Source organism: Carettochelys insculpta, chromosome 1 (genome assembly GCF_033958435.1).
Source record: "Carettochelys insculpta isolate YL-2023 chromosome 1, ASM3395843v1, whole genome shotgun sequence".
In the NCBI taxonomy this organism is placed as follows: domain Eukaryota; kingdom Metazoa; phylum Chordata; order Testudines; family Carettochelyidae; genus Carettochelys; species Carettochelys insculpta.
Window position 1 is genome coordinate 242,385,275 of NC_134137.1, and position 23,155 is coordinate 242,408,429.

At 44.6% G+C, this 23,155-nt stretch overlaps 1 protein-coding gene across 1 annotated transcript in view; it reads left to right on the forward strand.

Moving 5' to 3' along the window:
• LOC142007131 (potassium voltage-gated channel subfamily KQT member 1-like) overlaps positions 1–20,085 on the forward strand; it is a 702,875-nt gene extending 682,790 nt beyond the window's left edge. Inside the window, exon 16 of the mRNA XM_074983677.1 lies at positions 18,634–20,085. Within this exon, the coding sequence (XP_074839778.1) occupies positions 18,634–18,789 (156 nt within the window). The 3' untranslated portion in view covers positions 18,790–20,085. The remainder of the gene's footprint in view (positions 1–18,633) is intronic.
• Positions 20,086–23,155: the final 3,070 nt, after the last annotated feature.

Below are 23,155 nucleotides of genomic sequence, written 5' to 3' on the forward strand. Positions count from 1 at the left end.
TTAACTTGTGGCCAAAATTTTCAAAATAGGAGCTTAGAACTACACCCTAAATTCATATTTACACAATAAATGGTCTGATTTTTAAATCAGGACCCCACTGAAGTACCAAAATCTGAATTTAGAATCCTATCTTTAGGCTTTTGGCCTTCTTTTTTGTAACTATGTGCATCTCTCCAGTTCTTGGTTGTGGGCCTCAACGTGGCACTGGAAATAATATAAAAGAGGACGACTGATGATACAGTTTTGCCCTCCTCTCTCACATAAATACTTTACACCCTTCATGAATAAAACCATGTAGGGGGTGTATTTTCATCCCTTCTCACCATAGATGGAAGCTGCAGCGGAAGGAGGTTAAAGGACTTCTCCCAGGTCAGTTTTTCTTGTACTACTGGATATCTGCCTTGATGTATGCTGGGAAGTACCGGCTGTATCAGAAAAAAGTCTTTTCCTAGAATATGGCAGCATAGAGTTTATGGGAAGGGGAAAACTGGTGGAGGTTTAGTTTTATCTCTGCACTTTACTCCAACCTCCTCCTGCCTTGCTGTTTTAGGGCATGTCTTCACTATATGGAGGATTGACCTGGTCAGGGGTTCAATTTTGTGTGCCTAGTAGGGACATGCGAAACCAAACTATCTGGGGTCACTAGTCAAACCCTGTATGCCTAGATATCATGAGGAGTAAGGGAGAGTTTCTCCCATAGACCTGCTTCAGTGAGGACAGCCAGGTAAGTCAATGGTAGCTAAGTCGATTCTAGCTACGTAATTGTCATAGCTCAAACTGTATATCTACACTTGACTTTAATGCTAGTGTAGACCTGGCCTGAGTGACTCTGCACCACCACCTTGCTCTCCTGCCTTCAGAGTTCCACTCCAGACTATCCCCACCCTATCTCCCTTTCCCTCCACCCCACGTACCTTCCCTGCTTCATGGACTCTTCCTTTCACCCCACCACAGTCTACACTTAGGATGATGTGATCCCTGTCCCAAAGAGTGAACAATCTAAATAGACAAAAGGGGGTGTCTGTGAAACTAACCATAGTTGTCTGACCAAGCAACAGCCTAATAACTTGGCCTGCGCGCTGTATTCTTTTCTTCCATTGTTTATCTGTGTTTGTTTAGATTGTAAGCTCTTTTGGCCAGGGATCCTGCCTTCATTGTGCTAGGGAAACCCTAGTGCTAATTGGATCCCTTGACTGCTACCACAATGAAAACAAACAATAATAAATCATTGCAGAACTGTGGAGAGATTACAGTTAGAGCTGTGCAAAACTCAGCAGTTTTGGTTTGCATGGGTTCCTCCCCTTGGAGCCAGCGTTGTGTTTTGGATTTGTATGTAAAAACTCAGAACTCATCCCAAACTACTAAGAGCTGTCTGGTTTGGCATTGAAACCATGCAAAACCACTGTTTTTTTGTAATGGCTCCCATGGGAAATTATAAATGTACCAAGTCTCACTCCAAACTCAGCCCAGGTTTGCTGGTAGAAATCCTTTAACCTCTGCAAATCTAATTGGGGGGAGGGTAGAGGGGACAGAGGGAGACATATAAAATTTAAGCCACTTATATGGATTCATTATCAAGTGGCTAACCAGAAAGCTTCATCTCCCTTAGCTGTCCATTCAGGGCTATGTCCTTTTAAAAATTATACACTTGAACCTTTTTAATCTGGCAACCCTGGAAGCAGCGTATGCTGAATTAAAGATTTTGCAGAGCCAGAGAGAGCGCTGTGGGGCGCAGGCATGCGGGGGATGAGGGTAAGGCACTTACCTAGCGTCCTGCTTCTGGGGGCACAAGTGGTTCCATGCCCCCTGCCAGTCCCATGCATTCCCCGCCCTTGCCCCTCCCCCTCCCGCTGTAGGCACAGCAGGGAAAAGCCTCAGGGGAAGCAGGTCTGGAGATAAGGGGGAGCTGCGGCATGAAGAGCTGCTGCCTCCTCTGTACCACAGGTGTTCCCGGATTACAGACAGCAGGAGTCCAGAGGGCCAAGAGGATTTAGGATACTCTTAATGTTGCTCCATTGATCTGAGAACAAATCCAGCTTGCTTCACTCATAGAAGGGCCGCTTACTTCACCCGAGTAATTCATCATCTCACTTGCCCCAGCCTCCTAAGGACTATCCAGTGAAACAAGCAGAGCAGGACCACTGCACTTTGGACATGTGTTTGTGTGGCTGCCGTGCTGGTCTGTGGATCATGCTGTTGCAGCCAACGTAACTCTTGTTATGTCCGAATAAGCTGCGTCAGCCAATCTGATTTCTGAAATTCTGACCTTTAGTCCTTGTGAGATGTTTTTAAAATGTTAATTCGTCCTATCAGAATCCTGCGTGTGCATATGCATAAGTACTTGGTTCTAGAGCTTCCAAGAGCAAATCGATGCCTCAGTTTCTTGCCTGTAAAATGGGTATAGCAATCCTTTCCTGCAGCCTGTTTCTGTCTTGTCTCTTTAGAATGTAAATTCCTTCAGGGGATAGAGCATATCGAAAGCATTGCTAAGCCTTCCATCAAGGACCTGCTTGAACGTAGTACACTTGATCTTAGCGAAAAGGGATGTCACTCTGTATTTCACCTTCTGTGTCAGTGTGCTTTCACAATGCCTCTGTCTCCCCTAGGGCCCCTAATAAGTAACTGCAGTAAGGATGGCCCTGCACTTGCTGGGCTGAGGAGCTCACCCTGGAGGAAGCAATGGAGCCCTTTCTGCTTCAGGGAAGCAAAATATCTCCTTCTCTGCCACTGTACCTCTTCCCTCTCCTTTGTGGAGTGCTGCATGCTCCCTGGGAAGTATGGAGCTGGCAGTCCCTGCATTTTCCAAGCAGAGGATTTATCATGGTGTTGGGTCTTCACAAGGGCCATACATGTGAGTGCAGACTTCTTGTGCCTTCCTCACTCCCACACTGCGAAGACTTGTAACATTATGGCCACTCTAAGGGACAGGGTGTATTTTGGACATCTGTTACAAACCACATGTTAACTAACATAGATTAAAATCTTAGTGTAAACAAGGCAGTTATAACGTTAACGTGTTAGCTGGCCAAGGCAAACATAAGAAGGGAATCCAAGCTTACGTCTATACTGCTGTGGAAGATCGATGTTCAACCCGCTTAGGGTTGATCTTCAGGGCTTTGTTTCACCCATGCACAAAATGGTGGTTCTGGGGTCAACGTCGACCCTGGAACTCCTTGCAAGCGGCAAGAATTAAAGGAGGTCGATGGGAGAAACGCTCCCGTTGACCTTTTCTTCCGGGAGGATGGCCGTAGCAGTTGACTGCTGTTAAGTCGATTTTAGCTTTGCAATTGACATAGCTAAAATGGTGTATCCATGGTCGACAGCTATGCGTAGTGCAGACATAGCCTATGACTTTAGAGTAAACAAGGCTTAAGCACAGGAGCACAATCTGTCTGGAGACAATCCACCTCTGCTTTGTGCTCTTCCCTAAACATTGCTCCTGTGCAGGAGGAGATAGAATCCTCTGCTTCATGCGACAGAGCCACTGTGGATCCATTCCTCTGCCTACAGCTAGAAAAAATCACACGCCTGTCAGGGTATGCATGGATCGCTTGGCCCTGCCCCTGTCACCTGTCATCTTCCTGGGGCACATGAAGAGCCTCACAGAGCATTGCTGCGTACATGCAAGAGTTGCAAACCTTGGATTGGATTGGATCCCCACAGCCTCCCAAAAGCAAAACCATAGAGATTCTGAGGTAGTCAGGTCCTTTTGCACAGTCGTAGTCAGGGGGTGGTGTCTGAGGTGCGATTCTTTTCATACCAAGCTGATGACACGCAACTTTTGTTATGTTAATGCACTTTTTAGTGCCTGCCTTAAATTCAAGGCTGGAAGAAAAATATCAAGGCAGCTGCAGGTCAGACCACCGTTTGGCTGCCATTGATGGCACTTAAAAATAACTTAGTCGTTCTCTAGTCCCAGTGAATTCCACCTAAAAAGGAGGCTCCTGCTTTCATCATTGGTGGTTATGTGTGGGAATTGTACTGAAAAGATGGTATCTTGAAATGCTTCAGGTGAATGTCCTGGTGAGCTACCTCCTGCTTCCACATACGGCTGAAGTTGACCACGCAGCAGCTGTATTCTTATCTACTGATGAGCACCAAGCATGTGCTCACATGAAAATGGAAATACCCCAGCCACCATCTTAGCAGGAATGGTTTCCTCCTCGCTGAAATATTACCATGGTGAGACGACGTCTCAGCGGACTCTTGCTCAGAGATGATGGGGCTGTGTGACAGCCCGTGGTTAAATGTCCGGAGGAAGTGAACATAGTGTTGACTAAATCTAAACTATAAGTCCACGGTGTCCAACTAGTTTTGAAGCATCAGCCACTATATTATTGCTCTAGTGAATTAGCCTGCTTAATTCTGAAAATATATTTGTTGTTCAAGCCGACTAGCCATACTCAACTGGGTACATAGCCACATGTGGCTAGTGGCTATTGTGTTGGACACCCCAGCTATCGGTCATACTCTCCAGGCCATGACTTCATATATATAATTGTTATATTTTCATTACACATTTAAAACGTGGTGCAGAGAGACACACACACATTACATGCTTCTAAAGTACAGAACTTTAACCAGTTGATTGACAATTTTTTAAATGTTTTTGTTAGATAAACAGTGCAAAGTATTGATATGCAACTGAACGCTCAGACAGACTTCTGTTGGCTTGACATGTATCATGCCAGAGGGAAAAAAGAAAGCGATCTGGCAGTTACACCTCTGCATCCTCCACTCCGTTTCCCATTGTCTGTCAGCTACAGGTACAGGGCAGTGCCTGTGCCACAAGCTTCTTCACAGTGCCGCCCTGGCAGTGCCAGCTTTTGCAGGTCAGCCAGCTAGCTCAGCAGCTTTCAAACAGGACTCCTCCCTTTCTGTACTTTAATTAGGGCTTTGTTAGATTCTCCCCTGGGGTTGCAGCCAGAGAATTTTGAAAATTCTCATCTATGTCCAAGTTAGAACAGAGAAAAGAAAAGTCCACAACTGAGATAATGGGTTTGGGAAAACCTACTTTACTACAGCTTTAATAATGCATTTAGTATAAGGTAATTTGAGAGAGTATGTTTAGTGTATGCACGCACGCACACAAGCCTATAAAAATATAATATGCTGTACATGTGTTTTATCAGCTTGGCGGGGATAAATACATGGCCAGTCCTTTGCTTGCACCGTGCTGCCCCTGCATTGCATTAATCCCCCAGTGTCCACCTGTTGCTGTATTTGCAACCTCTGAGCAATGGTGATGTAAGTAACTCTCATGCCTTTTTCAAACATTTACCAAGCAGCTGTGTGAGGATGCTAACCGATTCAGGGCTCACTGCTGCATGGTGCTGGCCCCAGTCCAGCAAGGTACTTGTGTTATTGCATCCATTTGGCAAACAGCTGGGAGACTCCAGGCTTATCTACCTGGAGACTTGCATTTAAATAATTAGCTCAGTTCTCAGTCAAACCTTTTGTTGTTTTGATGCAAGTCTGTGCACGGATAGTCTCACTTTGATGTACAAGTACTCAGTGTCAGTTTAGCTCAGGTTATTCTTTTTACCCCTTTAAGTTAAATTGACATCGGACACTTTCATACACAAATAAATACTCACACACGGGGTGCCTGAAATATCAAATGGTACGTACTACAACTGATTTAGTCATTTCAGTGCAAGGTTGTGCACAGACCATCCCATTGGAAGTCACCCAGACTATGTGTACATAGCCTCTGGAGCATCCCTTCCTGCGTGGGTAACCACACATACCTTAGGTGTGTTTGAGTTAGGGTACCAAAAACTGGAGTATGGGCACAGCATCATGGCAGTGGCACAAGCCAGCCACATGTTTATAAATCCCGGGTGTGGGGCGAGCTTGGATTTGGGTGGCTAGCCCATGCCACTGCCCATTCTGCCATAGTCATGCTGCTATTTTTAGCATGCTTGCTTGAGTAGAACTAGCAAGCGTCTGTCTGCCCTGACTTGGAGATGTGTTCCCCCAGTGGCTGTTTAGATGTACACCCTCCAGTATACCTGAAAAGAGAGCTAAAGTTTGTTGCCTCCCCATTTCCCATTTCGATCGCTAAACATTCATTCGCTTCCTGGTTTTTAATCTGTTCTGTGGCATTGTCCCAACCCCGTCACCAACCAACCAGTGCTGCCACGCTATGGCAGTCATAAAAGTGCCAATATGAAGAGGGAGAAGGAACAGCAAGAGCAATATCAGTATGCAAGTATAGTGGGTGTTTTAGGTAACAGAATACTCACCGGCCCTATCTTCGTCTCCCATACTCTTCTCAAAACGTGGTCTTCTGCTTTCTCGTCCCCATCGCAGGTTAATTCCATTTCTGCTGACTGTTGGAGTCCAACTACTGTCATTAATATACACAGGGACTTCCTGGTGAGCAAGTTCCCCGGTTGCTGCTTGAGGCACGGTTCATTGTGTTTTGTCTCCTTATGCTACGAAGTGCGGCTCAGTCAGCACTTTAGCTGGCTGCAATCTCTGAGGTTCCACCACTTCTATCCTCTAACCAACTCAGTCAAACCTGTTCATTTTCCCCAGATCTTCATCTTGCATAAAGCACAGGAAACTGCATGTTCCACACATCAGCATGACACAATGGGTCATCCTAGGTTCCCATGATTTACAAGTCCAGTCCTTTGAATGTACTTCTCTGCGTTTCTAGTTTATAATCAAATTCAAAACCGGAAAAGATCCAATTTTTGTTTGGGTTTTGGAGAACCAAATTTGAAGCCCATTATATGGAGCTCCTTAACTCTTGGCCTCTAATGCCAATGTTGCATGGGTAACTTCCTGCTTTTCTTACTCTTCATCTCAAAAAACAAATGATTTCACTTCCCTACTGTCCCAGAATATAAGCATGGGTGCTGGCCATAAGGGTGTGCGGGTGCTGGAGCAACCCCTGTTTAAATTGATTTCCCTCATATTCAGGGTTTATCATTTTCTCCAGTTGCTCTCAGTACCCGCCCCCCACCCACCTGTCCCTCTGGCTATCCAGACTCTCGAGGATAAGTGTGATCAATGCTTGGGTAAAAAGTAGTTGCAGAGCTGAATGAAAGCAAGACAAAAACTGTAATGTGGAAAGAGAAAATGTGACACTGCTCTCCATAGTTTTCCTCATAAAAATAATAATTCACAGTTAGCCATTAAAATTGATTGAAGAGCCTTCCTACCTGTTGGAGTGAGAGAGTAGTTAACTGAAGTTCATTATACTCTCTTAGGAATTTCTCTTTCCCACCCCCACTCCCACCCCGTGCACTACCAGCGTTATCTGAGCAATTTACAATCTTCAATGAATTTATCCTGTCAAGCAGGGAAATACTGGTATTCCCAGTTTCCAGATGAACTGGAGCACAGTGAGACAGGAGTTGCAAGGATAATAATGAGTACAGCAGATGTCCTTGCCCTATTTGGCACACCATCTAACAACTGCTCTAGGAAATCTTTGGTGCCTAGAAGTTTATCATTTACATGGGTGGGCAAGTTAGTCTTATCACTGTACTCTGTTCCACCAGAAGCATGCAAATGACTTTACGCTCAGTAAACTTTGGCTGCATTTGAATTGAGGAGGCTATGGAATGGCGTCTCTCCCTCCCCACCATAATTAGTCTCTCTCATGCTGGATCAGTGGCAAACTGAGTATCCTGCAGGGATGAGATGAGCTAACCCCAGTCATAGGCTACGTCTACACGTGAAGCCTACATCGAAGTAGCCTATTTCGATGTGGCGACATCGAAATAGGCTATTTCGATGAATAACGTCTACACGTCCTCCAGGGCTGCCAACGTCGATGTTCAACATCGACGTTGTGCAGCACCACATCGAAATAGGTGCAGCGAGGGAACGTCTACACGCCACAGTAGCACACATTGAAATAAGGGTGCCAGGCACAGCTACAGACAGGATCACAGGGCGGACTCAACAGCCAGCCGCTCCCTTAAAGGGCCCCTCCCAGACACACTTGCACTAAACAGCACAAGATACACAGAGCCGACAACGAGTTGCAGACCCTGTGCATGCAGCATGAATCCCCCGCTGCAGCAGCAGCAGCCAGAAGCCCTGGGCTAAGGGCTGCTGCACACGGTGACCATAGAGCCCCACACGGGCTGGAGAGACAGCGTCTCTCAACCCCCCAGCTGATGGCTGCCATGGAGGACCCCACAATTTCGACGTCGCGGGACGCGGATCGTCTACACGGTCCCTACTTCGACGTTGAACGTCGAAGTAGGGCGCTATTCCGATCCCCTCATGAGGTTAGCGACTTCGACGTCTCGCCGCCTAACGTTGAAGTTAACTTCGAAATAGCGCCTGACGCATGTAGCCGCGACGGGCGCTATTTCGAAGTTGGTGCCGCTACTTCGAAGTAGCGTGCACGTGTAGACACAGCTATACTGTGCCAATCACGCAGGACTGATCGGGCAACTTGCTGGCAATAAATTCCTGTATAATGAAGGAATTATGGACCACTGCACTTGCACTGATCAGCAGGAGCAGACCAAGGGGTACTGCCTGTCTGTCCACATGTCCTGTTTATAAGACACTTTTTTCCCATGGTATATAAGCCCTATGCAAAAATTAATAAAATTGTTGAGTGTGCCATAGGTAGTGTTTTTCTCACAGCCTCTAGAAATGCCTAGCTAGACCAATAAATGAATAAATATATTTTATGGTAGTGGAGATTTGACACAGCTTTACAAAGAGGAAGTAAAAACAAAACAAAAAAAAAATTCAAGTAATGGAGGGTATGACGCCATGCTGTTTACAACAAGGATTGTGCAATGAACAAGCTAACAGGACCATCCCATCCAACTAACTGGAGAGTCTGTCTAACCTCCTTAGTCAACTCTTCCATGGCACAAATGAAAGCACTTCATATTTTTTCCACTGCACATCTCTGTCTAATGTTGTTTGTGGCTGAAAAAAATTGGCAGCTTGTAGTGAAGCATATGTTGTGAAATAAAGGTGTGACTCATAAAAACTGCATATGTGTCCTTTAGTCTGGGCCAGCTTTGATTTTTTTTCCCCACTCTGATTTTGCAGCAGAACTTGTAGCCACAGCCATATGACTAGCTAAGAAGGGCAGTGCATCATGCAGGGTGTGGTTTCTCTGTGATGTCGCAAATAGGGATGAAAAAATTACAAGGAGAATCTAAGCAGGGACTGAGAGGGAAAAGATTGAAAAACCTTAATAAAAACAGCCCATATTTCTAGCAGAAGAGAAATAGTTAAATAATTGCTGGCTTGCCTGGTGGTTTTTTTGGGAGGGAGCGGTGGGGAAAGCAGTTTCAAGGGAACATCTATAATGCTTTGTCTACTCACAAAAGTTGTATCACTTTAAATTTTTCCAGTATAGTTAAAGCTGTAGACACACTTATAAAGGTGCTTCATGCCAGTATAGCTCTTCCCATAAGGGAAGGGGAATAAAGTCTGCTAATATCAGGCACTTTTACATCAGCACAACTAGGGATCACGCCAGTGGAACTATTCCGGTTTCAAACAAATCGCCTCTTCAATCAACAGAGCTTTGCTGATACAAAATCTGTGTGTTGACCAATCCTAACTTCAAAATAAGTGGACAGCTGTTGGTCTTGAGAGCAGCCTGACAATAAAGCATGGAGAGTGTGTTGCAGCAGAAGCTGCAATCTCAAGCAAACTTCTTAGTGTGAAGGTTGTCCATTAGGACTGTGATGTAGGGAATTTCAGACCATGCAGCTGACTGAAAGGGGAGCAACAGGAAACCCCCCAGGAACAAAGTGCAGAGGAATAGACATTTTGTGTTTTTATTTAAACAGGAAAGGGAGATGGAAACCAAAACAAATGAACCTGTACTTAAAATACAGGTTAATAGATTCTAGGCCGCTAAAGGCCATAATACCTGACCTACGAGTGGGTGGGTATGTTTGGGACATAGGAAGGGAGGATTTGGAGAATGGAGGAATTATATAGATAAGTTTAATGGAATGAAAATAAACAAGAGATATTTGTTAAGCGATAGGGGGACTAAGTCAAACAAGATATTCACGTGGCTTATATATGTATTTTTAATGTTTCTGGGGATTGTGTATATGACAGCAACTGATTTCACTGAAACTAGTTCTGTTTTTCACTTTTTCAAAACCTTATCTGTGCAGCCAGTGGTAAAAGTCCCATTCTCTTCACAGGGATCAGACATCCATATGAGGGACTGTGCTGATGCATATTAATGGCTTGCAGAGTTGGCACCTGATTATCTGTGTATTCGTGAAATTGTTGGGGATACAGTGTACACCTAGGGTGCCAGTAGCGCACCGGGTGTGCCACGTCACAGAAGGCAGTATTGTAAGTGCTTCAGCAGCTAGGCCTTGTGTCACTAGTGGGTCTCAATAACCACTCAGAAACAGCCTAAGGGAAGCTGTTTACTGGGGCTAGCAGGAAATAGGAGAGTTTGCAAAAGCCCTATGTACAGATACTTAAACAGTTACAGTTCAAACTAAATAACAGCAGCTCCTGTTTGGGTCCCTGGAGCAAGCCAATGTGAGCTCTGCAGGATTAGTGCTCTCTCCACTCCCGTCATTATTCAAGCAAATAAGTATCTGTGTATTTCCAAGCTGGACTTGATTAGCATCTCTCGTTGGGACCACCATTGACCTGGTTCCTTGTCCAGCCACTGCTGCTCCCAGCTATGATGTCTGCTACCCACAACTTGGTCCACATGCAACTCATCCAGAAGATCCTGGGTCTTCCCTGCCACCACATGGCTCCCACCCCGAGTCCTGCCACTTTCTGGTCAGTACCCTTCCCCTTAAATGGCCAGGGGAAGTGCAATGGGGAGGGGGCTGATGGGACACATAGTCCCTACTTAGCCAGGAAGATGGGATGCACCATGAACAGGGGGCTGATGGGAGTTGTAGTTTCCAGTTCTGCAGATCTATCAAAATACTGTCATGGTGAAATCTCTATGAAGATGTCATCACTATGGTGTTTCTCTGAACACCTCAATTACCCAGTCTGGCAGCAGCATCTTCTACAAGGGATGAGAAGTGTAGCTGTAGACTGGTGCTCCAGAGCTGACACACCCACAAATAAAAGTGTGAGTCCTTGGCTGCCACTCACAGCCAGCTCCCCCAGCATCCTCTGGCCACCAGCGGCCCGGCTGATAATCTGCCCCTCCAAATACCTTCTACCCGATGAAATCAGCTATTCTGCGATATGCAGGAGGCACTGGGGGAGCTGATTCTGTTGAAAGTAGACAGCTATCAGTAGTATAAAAGCCCTCACCATCATGGGTTGGGTAAGCACAGGAAAGTTGGAGGGAGGTTGCCTGCACTCCATTCCTTTTATGGATGAAGAACTTCAGCCTTCTGAGCTGTCAGTCTTTGAGCGGACACACCCACGAGGCAGAGCATTTTTGTTTTAAATTGAGTGAACATTTTGAAGATTATGTGGCTACTTCGATCCTCTTTTTCCCCTTTTGTTTATTGTACAGTTTGTTTTGTATGTGCCTGTGCATGTGAGAGAGACAGAAAAAAATTAAGGTCCCTCATGATGATAGGAATCCGTCTAGCCTGTGGTAGATTTGACAGCACACTTCAGTCTTCCCTGTTGCTGCCATTCTTAGGGTCCCTGTTTTTACACTGCAGAGATCCTTTACAGATACTCAGTGTGAACTCACTGTGCTAAAATGAAGTATTTAAAGGGGGCCCTAAGGCAATGGTTTTCAGAAGGGCAGAGTTATTAGCAACCAGAGATGACAGTCAGATACAGAATGCAAACCCTCTGATCAAGGTTAAGACCTCTCACTTGCAGAGTCCCAGTGGCTAACATGACCAGATTTCCCTTTGCTCCCTGCTATGACTCACTGGCGTTGGTTTCATTATGATTTTCTTTAACCTTACTACATGCCATTATAGAATCCTAGGTCCCTCTTAGAGAGAGAATTCTAACACAGCCCTAATAACAGCTATTTCATCTTTCAAACTGCATTTCCAGTCTCCTCTCAAAAGCGCAGTTGTGGATATTTAAAGGCATTAGATTTGTAGATTGTCTCTGGAGCTCTTTTGTAACATGGAGGAGCAGAAGTTTTGTTGCCATTTGCCAGTGGACAGCTGCCAAACTCACCTGTCTCCAAGGAGCCTACGAGGAGCAGATCACGTCTCTGAAAAGTCTGTGGCTAGGCCTGCTGGCTTCTCACTTTACTCAGCTGAGAAATGTTTTCCAAAATTTAACCCTTTGCCCTTGCATTTGCCTGTGCATGTTATTCCAAACTGACAACTTGTCCTGTTTGCAACAAAGCTGAGGGAATCTGGCAGTTGTTAGGAGATTTAACAGGGTTAGCTACATTATCCCTGTGTGTCTTGGGAAAAAAAATAGGGCCTGATTCTGACAACTTTACTCACGTGGCAGCCTTGGTTCCTGGGAGTAATCCCACATGCTGCAGGCAGGCCTTTAGTTACCAAAAGTCTCATTTTCCGTCTATTAATCAAGCTTGACCATCCTAAAACTACTTATCAAGTCAAAAATTTTCTAAGCCCCAGTCCATTGTATTGAAGCATGCATCTTTCTTTAAATGAGTTTCCATCAGTTTCAGTGGGATTATGCCCAAGCTTTGTTAAGCACAAGCTTGTGTCTGTTAGCTGAACTGGGGCCATAATGCAGGGGTTTGGATTAGTGCATAAAGTACAAGGCCGAGAACCAGAGATCTGCCATAAATGTCCTCTCTGAGTTTGTGAAGCGTCTCTGTGCCTGAATGACCCATCTATAAAATGGGCATTAAAATACAGTGTATATCTACTGTGTACAGGAATGTTGAAAAACTTAATTTATTTGTGACTGGGAAGCTTTTTCAGCCTTTGGATAGAAGACAGTATGAAAGTGCAAAATGTTATATCTGTCGGTAAATGCCATGTCTGTTTTCTCAATTTTCCAGCAAATATTTTGGTGCTTTTTCCTGCTGGAGAAAATACGTAAATGCTGTAACAAAACTGTTATTGGTCACATGCTGTGACTGAACTGGAACAATATTGAGAAGCACAGTATTTTTGAATGATTGTAAAATAAATTGGCATAACCTTTAAGATCTAAGCATCTGCTTGAGAGCAAAATTGGCAAAACCTCACTGAAGAAAACCTCAAAATGTCTTTAGTCCACCTCACCATAGTTCCCTGCTTAAAGCTTTTACACTCCATCTTCTTCATGTGTAGTAATGCTGGCTTAATTTCTGCTCTGTACAGTATTTCTGTTTAAGAAAGATTCTGTTGAGTCACTACTGGCGTCAGCCAAACAGGCTTTTCAAGAACTGGGGAGCAAGAAAATCAAGGCTGTGGTTTTTCTAAATTAATTCCAGTCCCAGTCATTAACCCTTACTGCTCTAGTGTTTTCCAGACTTCTGGCCACATACGTGCTTAACAGAACATGCAGATTTTCTGCCGCCACACTTTTCGCTCCTTCCATGGGTGCAGCACGCTACACAGACAAAGGGTGTGTCTAAACTGCAGTTAGGGTTGTGATTTACAGTTCATGTAGCTAGCTGTACCAAAGCTCACTGGTTTGGTGAAAATAGAAGAGAAGTTACCTTTTTGGCAGCAAATTAGAGTACAGCTAGCACAGGTCAGTCCGTGAAAGCTGCCACTCTCACTCCGGCTACAGTGTAGATATATCTGTTCACTCTCACCTCTGTGACAGTCTAATACCTCAACAGCCAGCCTGCCGATGGGGGCGGGAACCAAAGGGGCAGTTGCCCCCGAGACCTGGCCTTTTTAAAGGCGCCCCCAGCCTTTTTGAAGTCCCACATCAGTACTGCTCCAGACGCATGTGGTTGTGAGGGAATGGGGGGCAGTGTTGTGGTCCGGAATGTCCTAGGCCCTGCCCCTTCCACCTTGGCCCCAAAGCCAGGCCCCGCCTCCAACCTGTCCTTAGCCCTGCTGCTCAACAATGAGCTGTTCAATAAGTGACTTAACTCAATTGTCGGTCTCTTCCATCCACACACCTCTGACCCACATCCTATCCCTTGGTAAACAGCTGTGGCGAAGATAGGAGCAGAGAAGGACAGAGAGAAGTGAAGGGAAAAGAGGGTACAGAAGAGTAGAAGGGCAGGATTCTCATACCTTAGTCATAAGGAGTGTTCAGGGCATCGCACAGCCTGACCCATATTCTCTCTCTCTCTCTCTCTCTCTCACACACACACACAACCATGTGACTCCATTGATGTAGATCTCCAAAGGGTTAAGCCATGAGAACTGGTCTACCATTGACGGAGTTAAAGAGACAGAGGCTGTAACAGCGTCCATCTCTTTCAGGCTGATTTCTGACTTACGAGAGAAGGAAAAGGTCAGAGTGCCACAGGTGATGTAGGGAACATGTTGGGCCAGGAGGAGGATGGAACTTTCTCATGACAAGCTTTAGTTTGGACATTTAAGGACCCCTTGGCTACGTCTACACGTGCCCCAAACTTCGAAATGGCCATGCAAATGGCCATTTCGAAGTTTACTAATGAAGCGCTGAAATGCATATTCAGCGCTTCATTAGCATGCGGGCGGCAGCCGCGCTTCGAAATTGACGCTCCTTGCCACCGCGTGGCGCGTCCAGACGGGGCTCCTTTTCAAAAGGGCCCTGCCTACTTCGAAGTCCCCTTATTCCCATGAGCTCAAAGGGCACATTTTGGCCGTGTCTACACTAGCCAAAAACTTCGAAATGGCCATGCAAATGGCCATTTCGAAGTTTACTAATGAAGCGCTGAAATACATATTCAGCGCCTCATTAGCATGCAGGCAGCCACGGCACTTCGAAATTGACGCAGCTCGCTGCCGCGCGGCTCGTCCAGATGGGGCTCCTTTTTGAAAGGACCCCAGCTACTTCGAAGTCCTCTTATTCCTATGAGCAGATGGGAATAAGGGGACTTCGAAGTAGCTGGGGTCCTTTCGAGAAGGAGCCCCGTCTGGATGAGCCGCGCGGCGGCGAGCCGCGTCAATTTCAAAGTGCCGCAGCCGCCCGCATGCTAATGAGGCGCTGAATATGTATTTCAGCGCTTCATTAGTAAACTTCAAAATGGCCATTTGCATGGCCATTTCAAAGTTTTCGGCTAGTGTAGACACGGCCAAAATGTGCCCTTTGATCTAAACACGGCCCTTTTTCCAGTGGCCCTCTTCCTCTCCTAGATGAGGAAGAGCACCTTTTTTCCAAAGATTCTTTCGAAAAAAAGCATGGTAGGCACTCTGCGGGCCCTTCTTTCAAAGAACCAGTCCTCGTAGCACTGGATTTTTCAGTCCCTGGACCGTTCTTTCGAAAGAGCAGGGGCTGTGTGTACAGTTTCTATAGAAAGAGTGGATCGATCTTTCGATCTGCTTTTGGGTGTGTGGATGCACTCTTTCAAAAGAAGTTTTGTTGGAAGATATCTTCTGGAACCACTTCTTTCGAGGGATCACTGTAGTGTAGACACAGCCGATGATTCCTAGAGAAAAATCTAAGATAAAATGGAGTTACTGGCTTCTCATGAAGGCCTGTTAGCCAAATACAAGAGAATAGGGAGGGTTTTCTTTTCTAGATTTTAATAAAATCTAGAGACACTAACACTAAATAACACCCCTCCCGACATCAAGACTGAGGGTTATGTCCCCAGGTAACCTCATTATTACCATTAGCAGCAAGGTATCTAAAACCTTTAACGAGTGAAATATGAATCTCTGAGAACTCACCTCCACGCAAATCAATTCCAGCCCCAGACCACCTTTAGCAATTCAGAATCCAAAGCAGAGAATTCATACCATATCTGCATCCCTTGTTTTTGTGAAAGTGTTATGTAACCAGCTGTGAATGGTCTGCGACCAATGTTAGAGTTAAGGTCAAAAAGTTTGTAAATTAGTAATTTAAAAAAAATTACTGGAATATAATAGCTATTGGAAAATAAAAGTTTGAAAGCCAAGTCATGTGGAATTAAGTTTTCACAAATACCTTAACTCTCCCCTTTTGCCCTGGGTCCAGCCCACTTTATTGGGAGATGCATCTATTTAAGTAATACAGCAACTATAGAAGCTTTTGCAGCATTTGATTACACCAGAAGATGTAGTGCATTCTACTCATATGCCTCAGTATTTTTTGCTAATTCTGGTAATCTTACTTCACTCATCAATTTATACAGAGTGGCTGAGGTATGGGTGGGCGGGGCGGGGCACATCAGGCCTGTATCTGAACGGCGTTGCCTTCACAGCCATGTAGGGATGTCTAAAGAAATAGGGGTCTTAGAGAGAGTGGGTCTCTAGTTGGTATATAGACTGTTGGTTAAGTAACAAGTCTATTCTGGGTAGCAGTGGAATGGCAGAGGTAGACAGTGCTGTTTCTGTACCATATACAGAAAATGAATTAGGAGGAAATTGCCCGACCTATGACTTTTTCCCCCTTTTGAACCCTACTGTGCTAAAAACAATGCAATTGTGGTAGGAGATACCATCCCATTCTTGCCTTCAGGCCAGAAGATGTGTGGAAATGAAATTCTGCTCCTCTCTAATTGCCCCTCCAGGAGATTTAGCATGGTGAAGAAATGCAGATTCTGCTGCTAAAAGAGAGGTTCATTTCCAGTCTATATCACCCAGAGCAGGACAGGAAGCACTAGTGCTCAGGGACTGGCAGGAACACTGCCACTTCCTCCGGGTTGCACTATGGAGAGAATTGCTAAATTAAAGAACAGGTGCAGGAAGGTTCAGCAGAGAGAATATAGTATGTTCATCTCTTGGGCAGGTAGATTTCCAACACTGCCTTTCCTGCCAAGTCACTGGTTGTCTATATATAAAGATACTGGCAGCCATGAAGATATAACTAACCTGGGTGTTTTGATGGCCAGTGGGTGAGTATAATGAGCGCAGGTGAAGTCAGCAAGGTGAATAATGTGTTGTTAAAGAAATCTCAACATGACAGACATTCAACCATGGCAGCTAAGTTATCCTTCTTCGGAAAAAGGGGCCGGGGTGCTAGAAATTTTATTAAAAATGAGAGTTTTGTTTATATCCAATATCAGTTTAAAGATTCAACCATTGTTAAGACTTGCTGGGATGGAGCAATTTTCAAAGGTTCAGAGTTTCACGTCGGATAATGCCAGTGTGAATGAACCCATATTCCTTAAAACGCTAGTTCTCCTTGGGCTTGCCAGCACTGTGGAGCTGTACTGCATTGGAGTCCCTTTGTGAACAATTGAGGCAGATGACATGATACTGACTAGGGCTTTCCAGTGACAGGAGCCCAAAACAATTCATGTTCAGCATCATGTCAGATAATCGTGATGGAGCCCTGTGGGTTTAATCATGACTAGCTCACAAGATGCTGAGAGTGGCAGCATTTTGTCGTGTGGACCAGTCCCTCAGCAGCAACTGAATAATACCAACGTGGCGTTTTTAGGCCCTGGCCAAGATTTTCCAATGTGATTAATCATTCTGGGATCTGTTTTCTTTCTTTAGTGGAGGGTCTATATCATGGTGTTAAGCTTGACATACCATGAAGGGGCCTGATTTTCAGAAAGTGCTGCAGACCCACCATCCATAAACCAGACCTCTCAAGGAGCCTTCAGTTGGGCATCCAAAACTGTGGCGCTCTGCTGAAAATCTTGCTCCAACTCATGTTTGAAATGACATTTTTATAAACATGAGAAGGCTTTTCCAAAAGCAAACTTACTCTCTTGTTTTTCAAACTTGCATTTCCAAGGCACCGTGATGGACAGAACTCACCCTTAACTCCCACCCAATAAAAAAATCTTCTCTGTCTAGTGATTTAATGAAGCAAAAGGAGAGATCAAGATCTAATAGAAAGATATTCCTTTTACCAGAGCACCAGAATTTGCCAGTAAAGTAGAGCTCTGATATTCTTTATAGGCCTGCCTTCGAATGATATACAGTAATGGACATAGTACCTAGCTAAATCTCCAATCATTAAGTGCGTCACATGAAGGAAAGAGATCATTCAGCATCCCAAGATAGTAAAATATGGAGAAACAGCTGAAATCTGAGGAAGGCAGAAGTGTAAGATAACCTGGGGGGTGGAGAGAGGAATTAAGATATTTTCAGCACTGAAATAGCTTGTTAAAACAGATCTTCAAAGAAAGCACCATCCCAATAGATAATCTAAGGTAAGTTGGATAAGAAACTTCCGGAATGCTCTAGTGATCATCCCTGAAAAATGCAGAGGGTCACTCAGAGGGGATGATTCAGCTTGCCTTTGCTGGACCTGCTTTTTGGCTCACTAATCATCTATAGTACTTGCCCAGTGGCTTTATTCTAGCCTAAGCACAGAAATGTGCACAACAACCTGATTTTGAGAGTTGTGGAAGCCTCCTGTTTCTCCATTTGGTTTGCATGAGTCTGTGATGGTGCCAGGGCGTAGCTCCTGGCTGCACAGAATATTTCTGTTTTCAGTCTTCTCAGGCTCCCCCATCGCAGCTGCACTGCCATGCTCTTTTAAAATCCATGTGAGTGAGCACTAGAGTGAACAGGTAGGATTATATGCTCTATTGTTATTTTTTGCTCTAAATCTGAAGAAGCGGGTCTGTCCCATGAAAGCTCATTACCTAATAAATAAAACTGTTAGTCTGTAAGGTGCTACAGACTGCTTGCTTTGTTTCAGGCAGGACGTGTGAGCATCTGATAGACCCTCCGCTTTATGATCCCCTAACAGGTCATGCAGATGGATCAAAAGCTTGATGACATCCTGAGCAATCTCCAGGCTCAATTTGGCACTCAGCCACAAGCGCAGACAGCAGCCTCAGCCACCCAAACTGGAAGACGTTTTCAGCCACCCTTGGATTCCCCTCTTATGAACCGGAAAATGTAAAAGCAGCAGGCTACCACCTCGTCACCTGCTCGTTCTTTCATGTAGAGTTGCTTTTATTATTGGTTTCTGGAACTTCTGCAGCCTTCATGGGTGGAAGTTAAATACTCTGCTGCAGCCTCTTAAATTAAAACAAAAACAAAAACAAAAACAAAAACAAAAACAAAAAAAACAAGCGTGTCCTACCCTGATGTGTACAAACCCACAAACTTTTGCACCCAATAGCTTTAAAATTATGGAAGATTCCATGTCGCCTTGTGGGACACTGACCATGCCACAGTATTTAGGCAGACTGTATCCACTCACCCACGCAGAGCACACTGTTAAAGTGATAATCCCATAAGAGGGTAAGAGAACTCATTCACAGGTGGGAATGAAAGAGGCTTGCCTTTTTGGCATTCACTCTTCTGTTCTCACCAGTTCAGTGCATGCAGCATGCTTAAGCAGGGGAGGGGGGCCAGCATTTGAACATGAAACAAATGGAAATCAGTGAACAGGAAAATTAAACAGCATGTTTTGAAGTAAAGACTTTAACCAAGCAGCCAGAATCATGAAAAGGGCAGATTTATCTGCTGGTGTGAATGACAAAGTAAAGACAACAGGCTACTGATTAAAAATATGAAAGTGTACAGAGGCTGGCTGACATGAGAAAGACTGAAGCTAGACCTCAGCTAATTAAAGCAAAGCATTTGCCAATGAGACGAGATGCACGTTGGAACAGACAGAAATGAGAGATAAAATCTGCTTTGGGTAACTGCACAAGAACATTTTAATAACTATCAGCTGCACTGATGACTGCTATCCAGAAGGTTCTCACTGTTTTACTTTCATTCAGTGATGATTATTGACTCCAGTTGCCTTATTTTTAGTAAACGAAACCTGTATAACAAGGAGAGGTGTAAAACATGCAAAGCTCAATTTTAATGACTTGACTAACCCTGAAAGCAGCAGTGCTGCCATTGTGATTTTGAATGACAATATTTAAAAACAATGCATATACACACACTGTAAATGTGAATGCTAGGCTTTGTTAACTAATGTGCTGTATATAAAAATGCTGAGTTTCCATGTAATATGATTGTAAATTGAATACGTGTGCTGGCTGAAGTATTGTTTCCGTGAAATGTTAATGATGTGTACAATTACCCAGGAAAGAAAATGTATCTTCTCCTCCACATCAGCCAAGCAATAATATTGCTGAATATGTAAATAATAACGATAAATAAAAGGTGTATTGCTATTTTGTAACACCTTTTTTATATTTGCCTTGATGTTTCATGGTAAGTACAATCAACCGAATTCAGAAGAAGCCAAATCCAAGCCGATGGACTTTGAACCCTTTATCAGCTTGCAGGGAAGGGTAGAGTAGCCAGCTGGACTTAGGACACATCTGGTCTACAGACGGTCAAATTAAGGCATGCAAGTCCAGCTATGTTAACTACACAGCTGGAGTCAATCAACCTTAATTTGGGCTTCCATGCCATCTCTACTAAGGGAGATCGATAGGAGCGTTCTCTCCCATTGACTTCTCTTACGCTTAATGGCAGGTAGGAGTACCAGCACTGACATGGGTGCCCTGTAAGTTCAATTTAGTGTGCCCCTACCAAGTGTGCGAAATTGACCTGAGAGATCAACCATGGCAGGATGGATCTTCCCCGTAGTGAAGACTTCCTCTAAGTAAACATGGCACTAGGAGCTAGGAACGCCTGCGTTCTAAGCCCGCTGTGAGCCTAAGAGCATCCAGCGGTCAGGGGGCTCACTGGAATGTAGCAGTGTCAGCTGACCTGAACAGCTCCATGTATCCTAACTCATTTTTGTCATAATTTATATCAAAGGGTGTCATGTAAGGTGTTAGATGCAAACTGGTGTTATGCTCTGGTCAGTATGAGTGTATGGTACACGTGTGGCTGGTATATGAAACCATTTAAGTCTGCACTGGACATATGGTCTTTAAAGTGTGTTTAGCAGGAAGACTAAGTAATTTGGTTCCACCTGTTTGCTTGGATCTCCAGTGGAAACTGAGCAAGGAGAGAATGAAATTACATTTCTATGCAAGGTAAATAAAACCATCAGGCAAAATGGGGTGGGGGATGGTCACTTAACACTCTCTATGGGGGGGATAGAAGCAGCTGTTCCAGGAACTGCTCCTGCCTCCAGCAATGAGGCATTGAATTTCAGAAGATGTAAGCAGAAGGAGAGAAAAAAAAACTGTAATTGGCTTCCTTCACTTGCAAGGTCAAAAGGTGTTCTATACTGCAATAAAAAATCCATGACTAGCCCATATCAGCTGGCTCAGGTTCACCCAGCTCAGTTCTATAGGACTATAACATTTCCATGTAAATGCTCAGGGATAGAGCCCACTCTCTGGGTACCTTCCTTCTCATGGGGTCCCAGGGCCTGCACCCCAGCCAAAGCTCAAACATCTACATTGCAATTTTGTACCATGTAGACGAGAGCCCCGAGAGCCTGAGTCACTTGGTATGGGCCAGACAAGGATGTTTTAGTGCAACATAGGCATACACAAAGAAACAAAGCACTTGGAGCCCTGTGTTGGAGTCTGACTGAAAACTGGCCAGTCATGCTGGAAAAAACAACTGTGGTGAGAAAATTACTTGGAACCAAAAGTCTCTAGTTTGTTAACTTGGGTTGTAGTCTTAGAAGCTTTTTATTTTACTTTGTTTGTAATCATTTCTGTCCCATTTCCTTCTTCTTCATATCACTTCAGTACCCATTGTTCATTAATAAACATACTCTCATTTTATTTTACATCTGCCTTCTTCTTCTTCTTTTGTATGCCTGATGTACAGCAGCAGCTACAATGTCACCTGGAGTTGATTGAGCCAGATGCCTACATCAGGAGTTGTAGAAGCTGTCTCCTTCATATTTATAAATTTGGCAGTAGGTGGTACTTTCCATGGTCTGTCATGGAGAGCTACACCCAAACACCAGAGAGTTCTTCATTTTCTATTTGTATATTAGATGTCCACATCTACTATATTTGGATTCGGTTCAGAGTTGAGCTGGATGACCATGGATGTTGACCCCCCAGGAACCATCTGTATGGGATCCTGCACAAAGTGCTGATTTTTTAGTGATTGCATGAAGATAAGTAAGTGTTCCTAGAAAGTCTTGTAGGACTTATGACCTTGAAGCAGAGGCATTGTCAAGATCTTGGTGGATAGGAAGACATCTGTTTTATTGGATTCACTGAGCTTCATGGAGTGTCACAGCAGTTTGGCATATGGGTGTGGTCGTGATAGTAGAACAGGTAGCCACGGTGTTGGAGCTGACTTAAGGGTTCCAGTGATGCATTCATTGCTGTATGCAGCTGGGTGTCAACAAGTCAAAGGTGGCTGCATCCATAATAGGTCATAATATTCCACTACCAAGTCATATCGCAGATGTTGTCAACACTGATGACGATGCACCTCAGGTTGTAGCTGCAAGTTTCTGCATTATGATGGCTCTCATTTTGTTTCTCTTTGCAGCTACCTTGAGTTTCATTCTGAGGTACATGGGGGTATAATCACCTTGCATATTTTTCACACAGAAAGCTACTTTCAGTGTGTGCTGGTACTCCTATTATCAAGATGAAATGTGCTTACTAATGGTTTAGTTTGAGACTACATTTCCAGAATTATTGTTCCATAGTTCAGAGGTCCTCAGTTAATGATTTCTCAGTGGCATCATGGTTTGGTGCTTGGAATGTCATGGCAACACCATTGGCATATCTGAATTTTTATGATTTAGTTGGAGACATGCCACCAGTATCTCCTGTAAGCTGAGCACTTGGGCAGCTGCCCAGGAGAGATTCAGGTACCACCCAGCTGATTAGCAGAGCGCCCGCAAGCACCCACAGCGGGCAGCACTTTTTTTTCATGGTGGAGCACATCCATGCATGCCTCTGTGTATGTAACCAAATTTATTCTGCCCCTGGAATGGAAAAATTAGAGTGAACACTGCATTTCACTTATGTAAATACTAAAAAAGATTAGCCTGAGTAAAAAGCACTGTGGTAGACTTTTGTTTATAGTACAGTACAAGCATGATTACCCAACATCCCTGGGGAATGGGGATTGTTCGGTAATCAAATGTTCCAATTAGTTGAGCAAGCACACTGGCCCCACTGCCGCTAACCCTGCCAGGCTCCGTAGGGCAGCCAGCCTCAGCCAGGCCTCTGGGTCTGCAGATGCCAGCCAGTCCCCCTTGCCACTGGTCAGCAAGCCCTGCAGCCACCAGCCAAGTGGGCCCATGGCCACCAGCCAGTGCTGGTTAACAGAACTTGTCAGTTTTCCTTACTGTATAAGGTGAGTTGATCTTATTGCCAGGTAGACCCTTAGGCATCTTTTACTCAGCGCAGTCCACAGCA